Source organism: Halichoerus grypus, chromosome 2 (assembly GCF_964656455.1).
Source record: "Halichoerus grypus chromosome 2, mHalGry1.hap1.1, whole genome shotgun sequence".
NCBI classification, from domain to species: domain Eukaryota; kingdom Metazoa; phylum Chordata; class Mammalia; order Carnivora; family Phocidae; genus Halichoerus; species Halichoerus grypus.
In genome coordinates this window covers 142673544-142693924 of record NC_135713.1, presented here as the reverse complement: position 1 = coordinate 142693924, position 20381 = coordinate 142673544, and the positions used below count along the sequence as shown (strand labels likewise).

Below are 20381 nucleotides of genomic sequence, written 5' to 3'. Positions count from 1 at the left end.
GCCCACGCACCGAAGGCCTAACAGACGGGAGGTGCTCAATGCCCGGCAGCAGTTACAGTGATGCGCCCATAAGGATGCTGAACTTTACTGCAAGGAGTGGGGACGGGCCACCTGCGTGCCAGACTAGGTCTGTGCTCTGGGCCACCCACCCAGGAGGGAGCAAAAGTCCAGAAGGGAAACCGGACTGCTGAGAGGCTAGGGGTGGGAGTAGGCTGGAGGGGTCAGAGGATCAGCCTGGGCTGAGACCAAGGGTCAGGGAGCCTGGTGTGGGGCTGGAGGTGGAGGGTTGCTTCCTCTCAGCACAGAGCTTTCAAGAATACAAGTCAGATCACATCTCACCCCTGCTTAAAAATATCCCTTGGCCTTCCATTGCCTACAGGGAAATGGCCACATTCCCTGCTGCAGTGCAGGCCGTTTACCAAGTAACCAACCCACAAGTTTTCTCTGCCTGTTTCCTGCACCTTCCTGGGGCCCCCCATTCCTGTGGAGGGAGGGGTGTGCCACAGGCGGACGGAAAGATGGGAGGTGCGTTCTAGGAGGGGCAGGGCCCTCCTGGAGCCTTTGGGTGCTCCAGGGGGAAGCTGTATTAGGCCAGCCCCAAACCCAGCAGGGGTCTGGGTACCCAGGGCCCAGACTTCCTACCAAGAGAATGTTTCATGTTCTAGCCATGCCTTGGTTGACTTGCCCTTTTGCTTTTTTCTGGGTTCTCTGGCCTTGTTCCTTCTGCAAAATCCCACTGGTGCTGAAGAAAGGCATTTCAGCCCACACGGGAGCTAAGGAACCGTGTGGTGCCGGGACAAAAGGATTCCTCCACTCCCCAACGCGCATGCCCAGCAGCTGCACACGCGCGCGCACACACACACATGGGCACAGGGCACACCCTCCCACGGACCATGACCATGGAGGGGAGCTACAGCCCAGTCAAAGGGCCCCCGACACCAACCATCCACAATTCTCTATAGACTCAGGCCAGGGACAGGCCCAATGTAGCCCCTGGCGGGGGGGGGGGGGGGGGGGGGAGAGGGGGAGGGGGCTCCTTGTAGAAAATGTGGCTTTATTCTGGGGGAGGCCAGTGTTCCCATCCCAGCCTCCCTTCCTCACGCCTGCCCTTCTGCATCATGGGGCTCTCCATTCCCCAACCTCCTCCTCTGGGCCACCTCTCACTCCCGGGAGCGGGGCGAGGCCCTGCCAAGGGGCTCCTCTGCCTGGAAGCCTTGCCCTGGCTCCTGCCGCTGGCAGCCTATCCAGCCCACGACACCACGGTAGTCCTCCTCGCTGTGGGCCTCCCCACCCCTGGCCGGCCTCCGCAGCTTCTGCCGCAGACCAGTGTAAGGAAGGAGCCGGCCATCATCTCGGGGCGGGCTTGTCCAGGCCATTTTTCCGGCGGTGCTCCTGCCGCCCGCTCAGCCGCTGGCCTCAGATCTTGGAGGACTCCAGTCGAGGGCTCCAGGGCGCTGGGGGCTCCCGCAGTGCCCGCAGCTCTTGTTCCAGCGCCTGGTTGCGGCGGTACATGTCCAGGTAGCCTCCCTGGATCTCCCGCTGGTAGCGCAGCACCCGTTCTTTCTCCTCCTGCCATGTCCGCCGCTCGCGCTCGAAGCACAGCGCCTGCTCCTGGGCGCGGAGCCGCTCCTGTACCAGCTGGGCCCGCAGCTGCTCGGCGCCCCCTCCGCCCCCTCCGGCCTCGCTGCCGCCCGCCTCGGCCAGCAGCCCCCTGCTCTTGCAGTCGTCCGTCTCACAGCTGCCCGGGCCTTCCTCCCGCGGGCCCGGCTCCCGCAGGCTCCGCACCGCCTGGCGCAGCTGGGCCAGCTCCGCGTCCTGCGCCTGCGCCTGCGCCCGGCTGCCCCGCAGCTGCGTCTTCAGGCTGAAGATCTCCGCCAGCTTCTGCGCCAGCTCAGCCTGGGCCTCCCGCAGCTGCTGCTTCAGGAGGCTGATCTCTGCTGTCTTCTGGCACACCTGGAGGGACACAGGACAGGCGAGAGCGGGTAAGGGCGGGTGGCGGGCGGCAGAGGACGCGACCGCAGGCGGCGGAGGGGACGGAAGGTTTATAGGATGCCTGGTCTCTCACCTCCCATCGGGCCTCCTCCTCGGGTCGGGCGCTAGGGTCGGCCTCTGGGAGGGCGCCGGGGGGCCGAGGCTCGGGGCCCAGGCCCTGCTGCGCCCGCAGCTCTTTGCGCAGCCGCCGCTGCTCCTGCTGGGCCACGAAGAGCTGTAGCTGGAGGTTGCGCTCACTGCGCTCTGCCTTCTGAGCCACCTCGTGCAGCCGCTCCACGTACAGGCGCTTCAGCTCAGCCAGCCACAGCCGCTGGCGCTCCTCCAGCACCTACCAAGGGCAAGAGGCGCTTGCCACGCTGGGAAATCCGCACACGGCCCCGCTCCCATAGCTAGACCCCTCCACAACACCCCAGCCGTGGCTGGAGGGGAAGTGTCCCCAACACACGACCCTCCCAAGAGGTCTCTCCTCCTCCCTTCCACCCAACTCCTCGCTAGCCAGGGCAGCCAGTGACACGACATCCCCATCACGTGGGGGGTGGGGGACTGGATCACCTCCATCTTCCTTACTCTCTTGTGGCCAGAGCCACCTAGGTGAGCTGGCTGGGGCCCCTCCAGTCTTCCCTTCACCCCAATGCCAAGGGGCAGAACAGGACCCCAAGGTGTGGAGGGGGGCGCCCTCACCTGTGTGAAGGGGTTGGAGCCATCCTCATCACCAAGGCCCCTCTTGAGATCCTCACAGGTGTCGGGCAGCATGGCCACCACCTCCTCTGCAGTGGGGCAGGAGAACTCATAGGGGGGTGGTGGCTCAGGCAGGCAGCTCAGCATAGCCAGGGGCCCAGCCTCTTTGGGGACCCGTGAGGCCCGGTCCAGGGAGCCCCCCAGGTGGTTAATGTGGCCCAGCGAAGAGCTGAAGGGGCCTGGGCCGGTGCCAGGACTGCGGCCGAAGCTGCCCCCGCTGGAGGAGTCAGACAGGCTGGGCTCGGGCTCGGGGCCACCCTCATCCAGGCTGAGGGCATGCAAGAGTTGGGCGCGGGCCTGTGCCTGGCTGGCCCGGGGCCCTGGGCTCAGGGGGGGGTGGCAGGCCAGCGTGTGCAGGCTGCCATTGCTGCGCCACAGCTTCTGGCCCTTGTGGGCGGCCAGGCTCTGCATGGACAGGAAGCCTTTCCCAGTGCCCACCACGGGCTTGAACACCGATGGGCGGATGCGGCACTGCCAGGAAGAAAAAGGGCAGGTTTGAGGCCCCGGGCAGACCTCACCTCTGCCCTCCAACGTCCCCACAGCCCCCCGGGATCCTGAGACTCTGGGGTGCACATCCCCAGGGGGCGGTGACCTGTGACCAAGCCTCAGGCCGGCCTACAGCAGGAGGTTCATGTCCCAGCCCCATCCGAGGACCCGGGTCTCCGAGGGGACCCCAAGCCGCCCCCATCCCCACCCTCCAACACTAGGGAGGGAAGTGGGCAGAGATGCACCTTGTCAAAGCGACCCCGCTCGGGCAGCGAAGTCTTGCTGAAGTCGCCAGCCCGAGGATGTTCCTGGTAGTAGAGGGTGGGGTAGTCAGCAGGCTCGTTCCGAGGGGCCCTCTTGGTGTTCTTGCCGTCCTTCTTGGGGAGGTGCAGGTAGCTGAAGAGCTCACGCTGGCCCAAGCCCTTCCGGAGGAGCCCATCAGGCTGGCGGGAAGTCCGGGACCCCGCGAGTGCTGCCCGTAGCTCTTCGGGGGAGAAGTCCTGCCGTTCCAACAGGCTGCCCACGCTGCCCATGGCAATGCCAGCAGGGCCTGGGGCTGTGGCCATGAAGTTTCAACAGGGCACAGGCAGCTGCTTCTGGGGATCGGGAGGCTCCATCAGGGGCAGGTGGGCACTTGCTGCCCAACTTCCCTGATCCCCTAAAACCAGGTATGTGTTCTCTGTGTCAGCTCCCTACCTGGCCCAGGCCCAGGAGGCAGATATGGGTCCTGGACAGAATCCAGGACAGGATTCCCAGGCTGGCAAGAGAAAGGGGGTAGAGGCCCCCAAGCCACCAGCCTGGTGCCCCAGCTGCAGCTACGGGCCAGTGTGACTGGGGGACATGGGGCAACAGGCCCAAAGCAGTGGGATAGGGTCCCTCCCAGGACTGGGCCAGCTGAGGACTCAGGCTCTGTGTGACTCTGACCTTGTTCGCTCTCCTGCCAGGCTCCTCACCCAAATTGGAGAGGTGGCCTATGGCTTCCCATTCCTTCTTTTTCTCCAGGGAGGGGGAAAACCCAGTTCAGCCCCTCTTCCTGCAGTGGGTCAGAGTTCCCCTAGGGAAGCACCTGGCACGGGTGGGGTTGGGGGCTGCAGTGGGAGGGACACAAACAGGAAGGGCCTAGGGGAGGAAGGATGGCGGGAACAATGGCCAGTTTCCGGAACAGGTGTTCACGTAGTCATAGGGGCAGTGGTGGGAGACAGAGGGAAGGGACAGTGGGAACCCCTGCCACCCCAAAACCCACCACCGGAGGGGGGGTGTCCCAGATCTTGACCCAGCGTGGGGCCAATCACGTGTGGGCCCTAGCTTCCTTGAGCAGTCTTATCACTCAGGGATGCTGGGAGGATGGGCTGAGATAACAGGACAAAGTGTCCAGTTCAGGGCCTGGCCCATAGCCAGGGTCAACACAGGCTGCCTGAAGCTGAGCTCAGCTGCTCAGACATGACCTCCTCCCCGGCAGGCGGCCCAGAAACCAGGTTAGGGACCAGCTCCCACCTGTGCTGAGATCACACCCTGGAGGGTGGGGCCTGGCCCTAGTTCCCCTCCGGATCCCCTGTCCAGTCCAGGGCCTGGCACACGGTAGATGTGCAGACAGGACCTGCCGAATGAGCGAATGCCACCTTCTTCTCTGCCTCCGCCCCCCTGCGAGCAACTGCTCCCATTCCCGTACAGACACCCAGCCGGTATGCAGCAGCTGTGCACCCCCCACCCACCCCAATTTGCTTCCGGGACACCCACTCCCACCTCAAACAATGGTCGTTAGGAGGCTCCATCTTCCTCAACCATTTCCAGGTTTTGTGTTTGTGGAAGACAAAGCTCTCTGGGAGTGGGAGGGATGGGGGGCAGGGCCCTGCTCCCCACCCCCACCCCGTGGCCAGCTAATAGCCTCTGAGGAGGTCACAGGGCACACAGGGTCGGGGGACTCATCCAGTTAAGGAATCATAGGTGCTGGCCAGCTCCAGCGACACAGCCCTGCGTAGGGGTCTGAGTCCCATGATAGAGCTGTTGTCCCTCTTTGAAGGCAAGGGCACTGGGGCTCCCAAAGGTGAAGTGGCTTGCCCAAGGTCACAGAGCTGGTTGGAATGAGATGCCTGTGATCTCAGCAGGATGGCTGTTGAATGTCTGGGGGGGCGCCGGATAGCACCCACAGCCCAAAGGGTTAGAACTGAAGTATCCTGCCCTCCCAATCTGACACCTCCTTACTGTGACAGGCCTACCCAGTGACACCCACCCATTGTGTCTGAGCCCACTCAGCTCTTGTCGCTGCTTCTCAGGGAGGTGGACAGCCAAGAACCCGGTCTCCAGCCCTGTCCTCCCACTGTCTCTCCACAGGGACCTGGCCACTATGGCTTCTCCCTTTGCCATGCCTCAGTTGCCCCATCTCTGAAGTGGGCGAGACTGCCTGCCCTGTCTTTCTTTTGGGTTTCCATCACAGAGACAATTGAGGTGAAGGGTCTCAGGAACCAGGAGCCGAGTGCAAGCATGGGGGTGGGGATGGTAGCAGGGGTGCCGAATACGCCCACCTGCCCCCAAACACAGATCCTGACTTCCTGTCTCAGGGAGGGATAAGAGGCATCCTCTGTTCCCCACAAAGGATCTCAGGTCCCAGGAGAGAGTCCTTGAACTAGAGGCAGTCATGGGCCAGAAGAGAACATACCTCCCCCACAAACCGCAGTCCAGTCAGTGAGCAGCATGGTAGTTCCTGTGTTAGAGGACATAGCACGGACGGTCACGTCCAACAGCAGTCACGGACAAGGTCACCCTCACAGTGCTGAGCACCCTCTGGGACACACACATGACATGCGAATGCTCTAGCACTACACTAGCAAGAAGACCCAGTTGTCCTACTCAGCCACCAGGCTAGATGCAGAGAGGGTGTGTGTGTGTGTGGGTGTGTGTGCACGCGAGCGCGCTAGATGCAGAGGTGTGTGTGTGCGTGCGCGCGCTAGATGCAGAGAGATGTGTGTGTGTGCGCGCTAGATGCAGAGAGGTGTGTGTGCGTGTGCGCGTGCTAGATGCAGAGATGTGTGTGTGCGTGCTAGATGCAGAGAGGTGTGTGTGTGTGTGCGCACTAGATGCAGAGAGATGTGTGTGTGTGCGTGCTAGATGCAGAGAGGTGTGTGTGTGTGCGTGCTAGATGCAGAGAGGTGTGTGTGTGCGCGCTAGATGCAGAGAGGTGTGTGTGTGTGCGCGCTAGATGCAGAGAGGTGTGTGTGTGTGCGCTAGATGCAGAGAGATGTGTGTGTGTGTGCGCTAGATGCAGAGAGATGTGTGTGTGCGCGCTAGATGCAGAGAGGTGTGTGTGTGCGCGCTAGATGCAGAGAGATGTGTGTGTGCACACGCGCGCTAGATGCAGAGATGTGTGTGTGCGTGCGCTAGATGCAGAGGTGTGTGTGCGCACGCGCTAGATGCAGAGAGGTGTGTGTGTGCGCGCGCTAGATGCAGAGAGGTGTGTGTGCGCGCGCTAGATGCAGAGAGGTGTGTGTGTGTGTGCGCTAGATGCAGAGAGGTGTGTGTGTGTGCGCTAGATGCAGAGAGGTGTGTGTGTGTGCGCTAGATGCAGAGAGATGTGTGTGTGTGCGCTAGATGCAGAGAGGTGTGTGTGTGCGTGCGCTAGATGCAGAGAGGTGTGTGTGTGCGTGCGCTAGATGCAGAGGTGTGTGTGTGCGCGCGCTAGATGCAGAGATGTGTGTGTGTGTGTGCGCTAGATGCAGAGGTGTGTGTGTGTGCGCTAGATGCAGAGAGGTGTGTGTGTGTGTGCGCGCGCTAGATGCAGAGGTGTGTGTGTGTGCGCTAGATGCAGAGAGGTGTGTGTGTGTGTGCGCGCGCTAGATGCAGAGAGGTGTGTGTCTGTGTGTGCGCGCGCTGGATGCAGAGAGGTGTGTGTGTGCGCTAGATACAGAGAGGTGTGTGTGTGTGTGTGTGTGTGTGTGTGTGTGTGAGTGAGATGAGGGGCTTCTCTCCATGTGTGACCTAAGCAATTAGAAAGAGTTGTGGAACTGGATGAAGGGGACAAAGACAGCCCCTTCCTTTTGTCTTTCCCCAAGGCCCTCGCCCTCCACCCAAGCCTTCCTAGGTAACTTCTCAGGCTGTATTATCAGCTCTCCCAGCAGGGCTGAGGCCCCGGGCTTCTAGGAGGCTCCACCCTGCCCAGGTCTCAGTCTGGGGACAGTCCCTTTTCCTAAAGGGGTCCATCCCACCTCCCCCCCAACACACACATTCCTTCCCCGTTGCTTGGAGGCCCAGGGACTGGCCTGATCAGGCCAGGGCAGCTGTGCTGGCTGGGCTGGAGAGGATCTGGTGGGGGAGGAGGGAGGAAGGCAAGTGCCTTGCCGCCCCTCTGGGAACATCAGAGCAAAAAGCAGGGCCTCTTCCGAGTGCCTCCAAGGGCTCCTCTGCCCAGAGCTCAGTACGCGCCCTGGGGCTCAGAGCTCCATACTGAGCTGAAACCCGCCCCCGCCCCCCACCACCGTGCTGGCTAGGTTTGGGCTGGGCCATATTCTGCACAGGACCCAGTTGGCCCCAACAGGACCCCTGAGCTCCTGTTCCCCAACCCCTGGCCCCAAGATTAGCCAGCAGCACTGAAAGCCCTGGACACAGAGGGGCATCTCTTTCAGATCAGCCCTTGGTGGAGACAGGAACACGAGGCTAGGGAGCCACCCTGGCCATGAAACAGAGACAGGACACGCAGGGAAGCACCCCGGCGTCCGTTAGTCAGCCTGACATGGGGCTCACCCCAGCCTCACAAGACCTGGGAATACTGACATCCTCCCCTTCGGAAGAGGAAACTGAGGCCCAGGAGGTAAAAGCACGTGCCTGAGGTCATGTTCAGCCGCACTGGAGAAAGTACACAGCTCCTCAGGTTTAGAAGCCCACCCTGATGGCTCAGTTGTTAAGCACCTGCCTTCTGCTCAGGTCACGATCCCAGGGTCCTGGGCTCGAGCCACTGTCGGGCTCCCTGATCAGTGGGGAGTCTGCTTCTCCCTCTGACTCTCCCCCTCCCCCCACCCACTTGTTCTCTCTCTCTCTCAAATAAATAAATAAAAAATCTTAAAAAAAAAAAAAACTTAAAAAAAAAAAAAACAAGAAGAAGCCCACCCTGACCCCAGCGTGCCTCTCCTCTAGACTGGCCCATCCAAGAGCATGTGGGCCTGAAGCTCCCAGTCTGGCCTTGGCTGTGGTTAGCCCCTCCAGAGCCCAGGCCCCAGGGGAGGGTCCCACCACCTGCTGGGGGATCAGCTTCACTGAAGGGAGTGTCTGCAGCTGCCCCTGAGGAATTGGACTGGAATGTCCCAGCTCCAAAGGAGGGGCAGTGGGTGAGGGGGGCCCAGGGCCCTGATGGGAGAGGCCAGCATACCCCAGTTCCACTGAGACACCTGAAGAGTCAGAGCCCTGCATCTAACCCCATAGGAGTGAGTCTTAGTATCACCACAGAGTCACGTAGAGATGTATACCACTCCACAATTTCTCTGAGCCCTTTTATTTCATCATCTGAGCTCATCTCTGTAACAGCCTAGTGGGGGGCAGGCAAGGAAACTGAAGCCCAGGAGCCAGTTGCCCAAGATCCCACAATGATGAACAATTCCAACTCCCTGGGCAAGGCCCTTCTCTACTGCTGTCCCAGGCAGGGATCACCAGCTGCCCTCCATGGGCACACGCGGCAGTGTATGTATGTCCGCCCAGCCCCCCACAGCTGCGGAATCCCCCAAGGGCATCTGAAACCAGGCAGGTTTGGACCCCAGTCCCCTCAGCATGGAACTCCTCCTGCCTCGCCTGGGTCAGAGAGAAATAGCGGAAGCATTGCTGCTTGGGGACTCGGAGCCCTGGAAGCTGCTAGTTCTAGAGGCGGTGGCGGGAGCAGGCTGGCCGCATTCATTCACAGTCTCGCACATACACACCCACACTCAGCCAGCCAGCAGGGGAGCCCTGCCCAGGAGGGCCCTGGGAGGAGGCTGATCATTGGGCCCAGGATGGCCTCCTGCCTCCACTCCCTCCTTGGCTGGGCAGGGAGAGGGCACGGGGGCCAATGTCGCAGGTCAGCCAGGCTAAGCCCCAGATGCAAATGAGGAAAGCCCCAATCTGCACTGGGGGGCTGGGTACAGGGTGGGAGGCGACAGGTCCCAGCTCAGTCCTCTTTCCAGACACAGTCAGGGTCCTGATGTCGCCCTGGCCCCAGGCAGGCCCTCGCTTTGGCCAAAGGCTCTGGCCAGACTGGGATGGTGCTCCGGCCTCCAAGAACTGGTAGTGTCCCCACAGGACGGGGATCCCTGGTCACTAGCAGCGGGCCGGCAGCTGCCGCCCTTACAGGAGACCGGAGCAGGAAGGGGGTATCCCAGAGGGGGCGGGAGAGGGGTCTCGTGGCGAAGGTGGAGGAACAGACGATGTTGGCATCCCCACAGAATTTCCCCGCCGGGAAGATCGTGGCGGAGGCGTGGGCTCCCCAGAACTGCGGGAGGTCCGCGGGCTACCTGGGGGGCGGGAGGGGGCGTCTCTTGCTGGCCCCTCCCTGGGCCTACCGGGAGCGGCGGAGCTGGGGTACCGAAGCCCGGGTCAGACTCCCGCGCCAAGGGCGCCTGCCCCACCCCAGCCGCGGCGCAGGGGTCCCGGGCGCTGCTCCGAGGAGAGCACATTTGCAGGGGTTGCAGAGAGCAGCGTAACCTGCCCCCTGCCCCTCCAGAGGACCGTCGCGGTCGGTCCCTGATCCCGCGCTTCGGTGCTTCAGTGTCTGGAAGCAGGGGGCACCTGGGCGCACACCGCACCCCGTCACCCCCGCGCACTTCTCAGACGGGCACCTCGCCGGCCAAGGGCTGCGGCTTGACCAAGGTCGCCGGGAAAGCGAGACCTCGGCGGCCCGCCCCACCCCCGAGCCCAGTCCCCGGCCCCCGGCGCGTCGCACTCACCATGCTGGCGCCGCTCCGTGCCCCCCGCGCGCTGCAATTCCCTCGCGCGGATTCGAACCCTCCCTCCAGGCACCGGCTCCGGGCGAGACTGCGAGGCGGCCCGGAGCGGCCGGCCGGCAGACGCCGGGGAAAACGCGGCCGGGCGGGCGGGCGGACGCCGGAGCCGGATTGGCGAGGGAGGGACGCGCGCTCCGCGGCGCTCGCTCGCCTGGCCCAGAGGCGGAGGGAAAACCCGGCCTGACTCACCCGCGCGCCGCCAGCCCAGAGCCCGGCCGGGCCCCCGGATGTGGGGGGCGGGGACGGGGGGCAACCCCCGCCCACCGCGAGCCAACCTGAGCCCCGCCCGGACTCGCCGCGCCAACGCCGCCGCGGCCGGCCGAGGCGTCCCGCGCCCGAGCCGCCCGAGGTTCCCTGCCGGCTGCGCCCCGCGCCGCCGCCGCCCCGTGCGCGCCGCGCCGATCCCCGAAGGGTCGGCAGCCCCCGCGGCGCCGCCGAGGTCCCCGGAGGGCGCCCTGCCCGCCCCGCTCCTCCTCCTCCTGGCCTCGCCAGCCCCTCTCCGTTTCCAGAACTCGGCAGCTCCCGGAGAGGCGCCTTCCGTCCATCACCCACAGATCCTCGCCGCCTCCTCTTAGGTAAGCATTATTACCGGTTCGGAGGTGGAGCAAAATAGTACTCCGAGAGATGGAGAGATAGACCGAGGTCTCTGGCTCCTGAGCGACTGAATTCAGCGCTAAGCATTTTATTTTTATTTATTTATTTATTTATTGCCGCCAGAGCCTTCTAGGGGCAGCAAGTTCAGATGCCTTCAGGGGCCAGACAAATAATGTGAGTCAAACGGGCGTAAGACAATGCAGGAAAGATGGAGACAGACAGAGATGGACACTTGAAGGTATCCAGATTCAAACAATTAAAGCGCGTGCCTTCCTCAAAAAGTTAAACCTAGTCATCCTATGACCCAGCAATTCCACTCTTAGGTATATCCCCACAATTGAAAACAGGGACCCAGGCAAGTGTTTGTACTCGAATGTTTGCCGCCGGACTCTTTACAATAGCCGAAGGTGGGCGACAAGATCCAAATTGCCCATCCACTGATGAATGGATAAACACACTGTGGTATATCAACGCAATGGAATAGTATTCAGCCATAAAAAAGAACGAAGTGCTCATACCTGCTACAACATGGATGAACCTCCAAAAAAATGAGGCTAAGTGCAATAAACCAGACACAAAAGGCCCCCTATGGTAAGATTCCATTTAGATGAGGTAGGTAAGTCCAGAGAGACACAAAGCAGATTAGTGCCAGAGGCTGTAGGGAGAGACAAATGAGGAGTGACTCCTTAATGGGCATGGAGTTTCCTTTTGGGATGAGGAAATGTTTTGGAACCAGAGAGAGGTGGTGGTTGCACAACCTTGTGAATGTACTAAATGCCTTTGAACTGTACACTTGAAAATGGTTGATTTTATGGTGTGGGAATTTTACCACAATGAAGAAGAGAAATTGTGTCCCCCGTGGATCATTCTGGGCCCATGGGTCACCAATTTGCAACCCCTTGTCTTTAGTGCTGTCCTTACCCATTTGCTAACGATGGAAGTGCCAAACTTAAGGGGACTCATCTCTAAGAAAACTCTCTACTACTCTGGATGTTAGCCCTCGAGGAGCACCCCAGTCTGGTGGGGTTACTCGCTGGGACAGATGAAGGTTCAGCACAAGGACACGCTTCACCTTTCGGGCGACCCGAGGAAAGGCCTCATTGGGGAGATGGCTTTTGAGGTGGTACTTGACGGATGGGAAGCATTTCCATGGAGGAAAGGGCTCACCGTGGTCAGGAGCCTCTAGCCAGAGAAGGCAGAGCACATTCTGGGGAATGCAAGCTTATTAATTAGAAATAGGTGCTGGGGAGGGTGGCTCCCAGGTGGCTCAGTTGGTTAAGCCTCTGATTCTTGATTTCAGCTCAGGTCATGATCTCAGGGTCCTGGGATGGAGCCCTGAGTTGGGGCTTGCTTTGTCTTGCTTTGTCTCCCTCTTCCTCTGCCCTTCCCCCGCTCGTGCTCTCTCTCTTTCAAATAAATAAATAAATCTTAAAAAAAAAACAAACCAACTACATGCCAGGAGCCTCTGAGTTGTTGAGAGAGGGAGGTGTGAGGACCAAGCTGGACTTTGGGGTGTTGTGTACCCAGGCCCTGTGTAGAGGTCCAGGCAGGGAGGCTGGACTATAGGGATCTCAGGGAACAGAAACAGAGCCACGCGGGGCGCCTGGGTGGCTCAGTCGGTTAAGCGTCAGCCTTCTGCTCAGGTCATGATACCGGGGTCCTGGGATCGAGCCCCGCCCCTCGGTCTCCCTGCTCTGAGGGGAGCCTGCTTCTCCCTCTCCCTCTGCCGCTCCCCCTGCTTGTGCTCTCTCTCCCTGTCAAATAAATTTTTTTAAAAAATTAAAAAAAAAAAAGAAAAGGAAACAGAGCCACAGAAGGCAGGGGCAGTGGGGAGAGGAAGAGATGGAGGAGGTTCATGAGATAGTTTGAATGCAGAATTGTCTTGTTTTGGCAAGAAATTACATGAGGAGAAGGTGGGGCATCAAAGATAGGTTCTGGTGAAAACTCAGATTCACCCCCCTCCCCTTTTTGTTGTTATAAACATGGCAACTTATTCAAGATCGTGACCCCCGAGTCCAGTGTTCTTTCCCGGCACCAGGCTGCCAGAGGGAGGCAGGAGGGGAAGGATGTGCAGTATTTTGGAACCTCCCAACAGGAGGGTTGTTTAGCACCGAGAGGGGAGGGAAGGGCAGGAGGGTCCTGGCTGAACGGAATCCCTAGAAAGCGGCTCCCCCAGCAAAGAAGGGCAACTGCAGAGCAGAGGCCTGTTGAACCTGTTGAACTTCTCTGAAGCGGGCTGGGTGCAGAGTGCAGGGGGCTGGAGCTGGCGGGGTCGGGGGAGGTGCACCAGAGCAGCCTGGCTCTATCCCTCTAGCAGAGCTCTCGGTCAAAGAAACTAAACTGTCCACGCCCCCTCCAGCCTGGACAAGGCTGTCTGTCCCTCACCTCTTGCACGGGCTCTGGGCTCCAGGCTGCCAAGAACACCCCACACCACCACCACCCCTCCCTGGAAGTTGGGAAGCCGGCCTGGCAGATGCTCCTTCCTGCCTGGCTTCTCTGAGCCTTTGGAGTTTGTCCTGCTCCCCCTGGATGGGGAGTGCGGGGACCCAAGGGGACCAGCTGCCCCAGGGGAGAGGCAGCTTTGGTCCCAATCCAAGGAGTGCCTCCTTGTCCGCCTCCTCATACCCTGTGCCCTTCACCTTCATGCCCTCCTACACAGATTCACAAGCACATACCTTAGGGCGTAAACCATAGAGCATTCACATTGAACCCTTGGGTCCCTTCTGTCCAACCTCCTCTGATGGAAAAACTCCCCCAAAACACACATCAGAGCTAGTTACTGGCAGAGCTGGGTCTCTTGCCTCCTAGCCTGCCAGGTTCAGCCACAACGCCCAGGTGCCAAGGGCTGAGGCCCTGAGGGCACGAGGCCACGAGAAAGGAAGCAAGCTCCGTGGCTGCAACCACTTCCGGAATCGGCTGACCTTGGTCCATTTACTTTCTGTCTGTGCACCTCCGTTTTCTCATCTCAAACAAGGGGCTCGTGTGAAATAACGTCTGCAAAGCACGCAACGCGGCTCCTGGCAGATGGTAGGCGTCTGAACATGTTAGTTTGTCCTTCTCCCTTCTGACGGGAAAAGGAGGAAAGGTTGTCAGAAGGACAGAATGCTTCCTGGAGCCCGTCTTGAAGTGGCTGGCCCCCACCCAGCGTGCACTTGTGGTGCCTTGGGTCTGTCTCCCCAGGCGAGGATATGCATGAGACTGGCCGGGACTCTAACATCCAGGAGCCGCTCGTGGAGCCTAGGAATGGTCCACTTGACTCTGGCTGCCTGGGCTCCCAGCTGTCGCCCACCCTGCCCCAGAGGGTGCATCCCAGCCCACGCATTCTGTCCCCAGTCTCCCCTGCTGGAGCGATGGCGTCCCCAGCTTTAGGACCGGTCCTGCAGCTCCTTCGGGCCTGACCCCTGCCCCGGCCCGGTGCGCCTCTGCCCTGGGGGCTGCCTCAGTGTCCTCATCTGTACGCGCCAGTCTTGGGGAGAATGCATTGAGGGCACTGTGTCCCTCTTCCCGCCCCCGCCCCCATCCGCTGTTACTGTGGCAACACGAGTCGCAGTGCAGATTTGTGGCTCATCTGTCTGTCACCCTCAGGAGACAGCAAGCCCCAAACACACAGCGACCGGCCCCCAGTCTATGTCCAGACTCCCCCAGGGCCTCCTCCAGGACCTGACGGTTGGCTGGGTTCAGCTCCAACACACCGTCTGCAAAAAAGCCACTTTGTGGCATTGTGACTGTCAGGGTCAAGCCGGTACGACCAAGTGCGGCCGCCCCGCCACCACACCCAGGGAGACGTGCCCCCCACCCTGGGGTGAAAGTGGACTCCCGGGACCTGGACGGCCCTCCCTGAGTCACCCGTGCAGGGGAGGAGCCTTTATTCACCCCCGCTGCCCGCCCTCCCCCAGTGACCGGGGCAGCCCCAGGCTGCGGGTTAGGGTGGAAGCTGAGAGCTGCCAGGGCTTGCTCGGGTGCCTGTCCTGGGGCAGAGAGCTCAGACCTGCAGGAGCCAGCTGGGACTGCAGTGCCAACGCCGCCCCAAGTCGAGGCCGCCCGGCTGGCCCACTGGCGGGTCCCCAGAAACCTGGCCCCAGGCCCGGCTGCCACCCGGATGGAGGTGGGGAGACCTGGCCTCTCCCATCCCTCCATCAAAGGGAGTTATGGGTGGGACGGGGTGAAGGGAGTATTAAGAGAAACCTGGGGAAGTCACTGCAAAACTGCACATCAACAGGATGAAGGTGTTCTAGAAATCAGTTGCACCACAGCACGAATGTGCCTAACACCGCTGAACTGCACGCTTACAAATGGTTACCATGGCAAATTGCGTGTTATGTGTATCTTACCACAACTGAGAAAATGTACAAAGGGAGGAAAAAAAACGTCAGGTTATGGACGCCTGGGTGGCTCAGTCGATTAAGTGTCTGCCTTCGGCTCAGGTCATGATCCCAGGGTCCTGGGATCGAGTCCCACATCGGGCTCCTTGCTTGGCGGGAAGCCTGCTTCTCCCTCTGCCTCTGCCGCTCCCCCTGCTTGTGCTCTCTCTCTCTCTCTCTCTGACAAATAAGTAAAATCTTAAAAAAAAAAAAGTCAGGTCACCACATTGAACACCGACATGAATGTAACATTGTGTGTCCACTACACTCAAAATTAAAAAAAACAAAAGAAATGAAAAAGAAAGAAAAACCAGCGGTACGCTGGAGTGAACTTGAATCCTCACATTCCCGCATCCCCTTAAAGACGCTGGTGGAGGGTCAGTCATTTCCCTTTGAACAAGGACTTCACCTAGATTACGTTTACTTATTTATTTTTTTTATTTTTTCACCTAGATTACTTTTAAAGCTTCATTACAGAAATTTCCAAATATGCACAAAGGTCAAGAGGAGAGAATGAAAACCCTCCCAGGTACTCATCACCGCACTTTAGGATTTTATTCGTCTCCATATAAACCCTCCCTCCATGCCCCCGCCCCTCCCCCACTCCCAGGTTACTTGAAAGCCAATTCGGGACATTATGATATTTCGTCCATCGATATTTTCAGTGTAGACAAACATTTTACATTGTAATTGGCGTTCATTTTGGGGTGTGTGGTTGATCCGGTACGATGGCCAAAGACAAAGCTGAAGGGTTCAGGCTCCTGGGGAATCGGCCAGGCAGGCCTCTCTGCTGTGCCCTCCACCAGCCCTCGGGCCACCTGCCCATGGACACGGCTCTCCTGAGGGAGAATGGGGAAGCTCTCCCCTCTAGGAAAGGCCAGGAGGAGTGATCTTGGGGTCACCTGTGGGACTCCTGCCCATGTGGAGAAATGAGCTCATATGCCAGTTCACACTGTCTCGGTGCCAGGAGGGGGCTGTTTTCCACAGAGTACAGGAGCCACAGCCCTGAGCGGTCAGGTCCTGGGCTCGGGGGGAGGGTCTCAGGCACCTGGCTACCCACCCACTCCCTTACTTACGTGTCCACCCAGTGGGCCCCTCACCCACCCTTCCATCTGCCCACATCCTGCCGGTCAGCCAAGTCGGGGCACGGCCCTCGCTGCCCTGGGCCCTGGTACTTAAGGCGTCCCAGACCTTAGAGTCTGAAAATCAGCACCCTCTCCCCTGCCTCTTCTGCTGAGGCAGAGATTTTCCTCGGCCTCAGCTCTCCTGCTTCCTCGGCCTGCTGAGTAGATGTGCACGACACAGCCTTGCTATCTGGCTTCCGTCCCCAGCCCACAGCAGGCCCGACTCACGGAGCCATGCACCTGAACATTTACCCAGCCCCACCCAGGGGAGCCAGATAGGCTCACACACCCTTACCTGCCCGGCACTGCCACGCCCCCACCCCACCCTCCAGCCCAACCTACCTGGGCAGCAGCTCCCCTCCCACTCTGTCCACCCACCCAGGCCCACACACAGACCCTCCCGGGGTCAGCAAGGTCCTCCACGCCTGTGTTCATCATGCCCTTGGCAGGTGTGGAGGTCGGGGGTTCAGGCCCTGTACCAGCCTCTTACTTTGCATACAGCTGCTAGCCTCAGGGGGCTTACCAGGCTGATGGGGACACAGACCACCCGCCATCCCTGGGCTAGGTCCCCCACATGAGCCGGTGGGAAGGTCACACAGCCTACCAAAGAGCCTGTTGTGGGGCGATCCTCTGGGAAGCAGATGCTGACATGGGGTTCGGGGTGCAAGGGTTTATGGGCGGGAGCACCTGGGAAAGAAAGGAGAGGAAGCAGGATTGGGCAGAGGGCACCGCCCGGCAGCACAGGACCCCAGTGGTTCTGTTATTTGGAAACAGTTTGAGACGTAGAGAAAAGTTGCAGAAAAAAAAAAAGTAGAGTTCGCTGATATCCTTGATCCTTGACTCAGCTTCCCCCTGTGTTAACATCATACGTACATCATACATACAGCACAGTGATGACAGTGAAGGGCTTAGCAGAGGCCCAGTCTTATAAACTACAGGCTTCATCTAGATTCAGCCAGCTTCCCACCAACACCCTTTTCTGGTTCAGGATCCAGCCACGTGCTGTGTGCTGTATCTGTTCCTGTTCTTTCATACACTCGGTCTTCTGCTAGATGGACCCATCTATTGACCATGGATTTTGTCCTTCCTTCCTTCCTTCCTGTGTCCACGATCTTCCTTCGCGGATCATTTTCTGTCTCTCTGCAGAAACAGTCGTTAGCTTCCCTTAATGTGTAGCGGTCTGCTGGTGGCCTGGTCTCCCAGTTTTTGCCTGAGGACATCTTGATAGTGTTTCTTCTTGGAGGATTGTTTCTCTGAGTATAGAATTCTAAGTTGTCAGTAATTTTCTTTCAGTACATGGAAGCTATTGTTTGACCGTCTGCTGCCTTCCATTTTTGCTGTTGAGGAGTGAGGTGCAGTCCAATTGTGTGCATCAGGCAGGTGTCGCTATGACAAACATCCCCCTCTGTCTCCTCGGCTTGCAACAACAAAGGTTTATTTTTAGCTCGCTTTTCATGCCCTGGGGTAGTCGGCTGCAACTCCTACCTGGGACTCGCTAGTCTCCTGGCAGAGGGAAAAGAGCCATGGCAAAATCATGGGATGGCTCTTAAAGCTTTTTCTGAGAAGTGACAGCAGGTGTTGCTTATCCTTAAATATCATTACCCTTGCATGTCACTGGCTAAAGCCTCATGTCACCAGGGTAGAAAAATACTAGCTTCCCACAGGAACTGGTGGCAAATAATCGGGGACAAAGATGCGATCTACCATGTTCTCTGTGGCTCCTTAATTTTTTAAAAAAGATTTTGTTTGTTTGTTTGTTTGTTTGTTTAGAGCGTGCGTGCAATTGCGAGCAGGGGGGAGGGGCAGAGGGAGAGGGAGAGAGAATCCCAAGCAGACTCCATGCTGAGTGCAGAGCCCAACACGGGGCTCAATCTCATGACCCTGAGATCATGACCTGAGCCAAAACCAAGAGTCAGACGCTCAACGGACTCAGCCACCCAGGTTCCCCCTCTGTGGCTCCTTTAAGGAGTTCTGGATCCCTTAGGGTCCACTTAGGAAAACATAAACCATGCTAGTTTTTTCAAAGGGGATATAATACACAAAGTGGATTGTTTACACAGATTTTGGAAGGCCGAAAGAGCAAAAGAGGGTGCTGAGGTTAGCCCAGTTTACAGTTTCCTCTCCTGGGCTTGGGAAGAGGTAAGGTTAATAGCAGCTAGGGTCTTGGAGGAGGACCCCCACCTGGGGACCCTCAGAAGAGGGGTCCTGATGGCTTGGGCTATTGCCTGCAAGGGGATTTGGCCCGGATGGTGCTGGGAGTGTTGAAAGGAGCTGGAGGTGCCTGAAGTGAAGCCCACAGGCAGGAATCCCCTTCTTCCACCTGCTAATCTCCCTCTAGTGCCTCCTACTGGCCCAACCAAACAGGAAGTCAGTTGGCAAGGCAGCCTGGGAAATGTAGTTTGCACACCCTAGCCCCAGCATCACAGAACAGGTTGGAGCCTGAGTAGTAACCTGAGAGACAAGAGGTAACCAGCACTATTATCTATTATTTTCCTCTGGGTGCTTTTACCGTTCTTCTCTTTGTCTTGGATTTTCTACATTTTTACCATGATCAAGGGTCAAGGTGTGGATTTCTTTTTATTTATTCTGCTTGGGATCCATTTCAGCTCTTAAACCTATAGATAGATATCTTCCATCCATTCTGGAAAATTCTCAACCATCATCTTTTCAAATATTGTCTCTGTTCCGGTCTCTCTTTCTTCTCTTCTTCTGGGACTGAAATTAGACATATGTGAGATCTTCTCTCTGTAACTTCCATATCTGTAAACTTTTCTTCTGTATTTTCCATCCTGTTTTTTCTCTCCATACTTCTTCCCGGGTTGTTTCTTCTGACCAGCCTTCCAGTTCTGTAATTCATTCTTTAGACGTGTTGTAAAATCTGCTGTTAAACAGTCCATGAAATTTATAATTTCAGTTTTTAGTTTCAGTTTATTCCTTTTTCACATGTGCTATAGACTTTCATAGAGTTTCCTGCTCCCTGCTGAAAGTTTCAATTTTGGTACTTAATTTCTTGAGCATAGTAGGTGTAATTTGTTTTATAGTCTGGAATTCTTCCGGTTCTATTTCTGTTGACTGTCATTGCGGATGGGCTTAGTTCAAGGTTTTAGTTCAAGGAGTCTTGCCTCCTCATGTGTCTGGTTGTTTTTGTACATTGAACATTACAGTTATGATATTATTTGTAGAAATAATTTGCGGGGGGGTGATTTTGTCATTTGCCAAAGAGAATTTTCTATTGCTTTTGCCAGGTGCCCAGAGGGATCAGCAAACTGAGATCATGTTAGTTCATACTTAGGGCATGATGTTGCCCCAGGATGACTCAGAGCTGGACTGTGATTCAGGGAAGGGCTGGTTTGCTTTCAGTTCACCTTTACTTCTAGGGTGCAGTCCTTTGGGGCTTAACCCAATGTAGGGTTTATTGGGACCCAACCTATGGCAGGCCCCCGACTCTGTTTTGTTTTTTTTTTTTAAGATTTTATTTTTAAGTAATCTCTACACCTAATGTGGGACTCAAACTCACAACCCTGAGATCAAGAATCGCATGCTCTACCAACTGAGCCAGCCAGGTGCCCCATCCTGACTCTGATTTTTGTCTCTAGCTGCGCAAGGCCACTAGAAGTGAGCTTGCCCTCCCAGCCACTTATTTTCAATTGGCAAAAGCTTCTAGGGCAATTGCGTCCTCAAGTATCAAGGTCACCTCTCTGAAATCTTATCCTCTCCCAGACCTCCACACAGCCATTCCTATCTTGTTAGTCTTGGTCATGAGTAACGAAATGGGTGATGGTCCCAAAATCAAAGACAGATGTCTGAGAGGAGGAACAATTTGGTAAGAGAAAATCAACAGTTTGGTTTTGGGCATCTATATTTGATGAGGCTTTGGGATGTCTAAGTGAGAACGTTCTGTGGGGAGTTGCATATTTGTGTCTGGAGTTCAGGCAATTATATAAAATTACTAGTCTTCAACAGGTGAGGGGCATTTTGACCCTGTGGTTTCCTTGAATGGAAATATCTTGATTAGAATTTTTTTCAAAGATTTTTATTTATTTATTTGAGAGAGAGAGAGAGGGAGAGCACAAGCCTGGGGAGACACAGAGGGAGAGGGAGAAGCAGATACCCTGCTGAGCAGGGAGCCC

General features: G+C 57.7%; 1 protein-coding gene across 3 annotated transcripts; it reads right to left on the bottom strand.

The window, feature by feature from the left end:
• Window positions 1-1034: 1034 nt before the first annotated feature.
• Window positions 1035-10607, bottom strand: N4BP3 (NEDD4 binding protein 3). 3 transcript variants are annotated; one of them, XM_036065965.2, is made up of 5 exons: window positions 10116-10607; window positions 3462-3809; window positions 2674-3201; window positions 2066-2320; window positions 1035-1953 (listed from the first exon to the last, which is right to left on the bottom strand). In XM_036065965.2, the coding sequence occupies exons 2-5, from the start codon at window positions 3780-3782 to the stop codon at window positions 1417-1419; spliced, it is 1641 nt and encodes a 546-aa protein (XP_035921858.1). In that variant the 5' UTR covers window positions 3783-3809; window positions 10116-10607; the 3' UTR covers window positions 1035-1416. The 3 variants fall into 3 exon arrangements, with proteins under 3 accessions (XP_035921858.1, XP_035921837.1, XP_035921866.1); XM_036065944.2 differs by having other exon boundaries at window positions 3462-3812; window positions 10116-10605; XM_036065973.2 differs by lacking the exon at window positions 10116-10607 and adding an exon at window positions 5873-8230 and having other exon boundaries at window positions 3462-3812.
• Between the last annotated feature and the right edge of the window lie 9774 nt (window positions 10608-20381).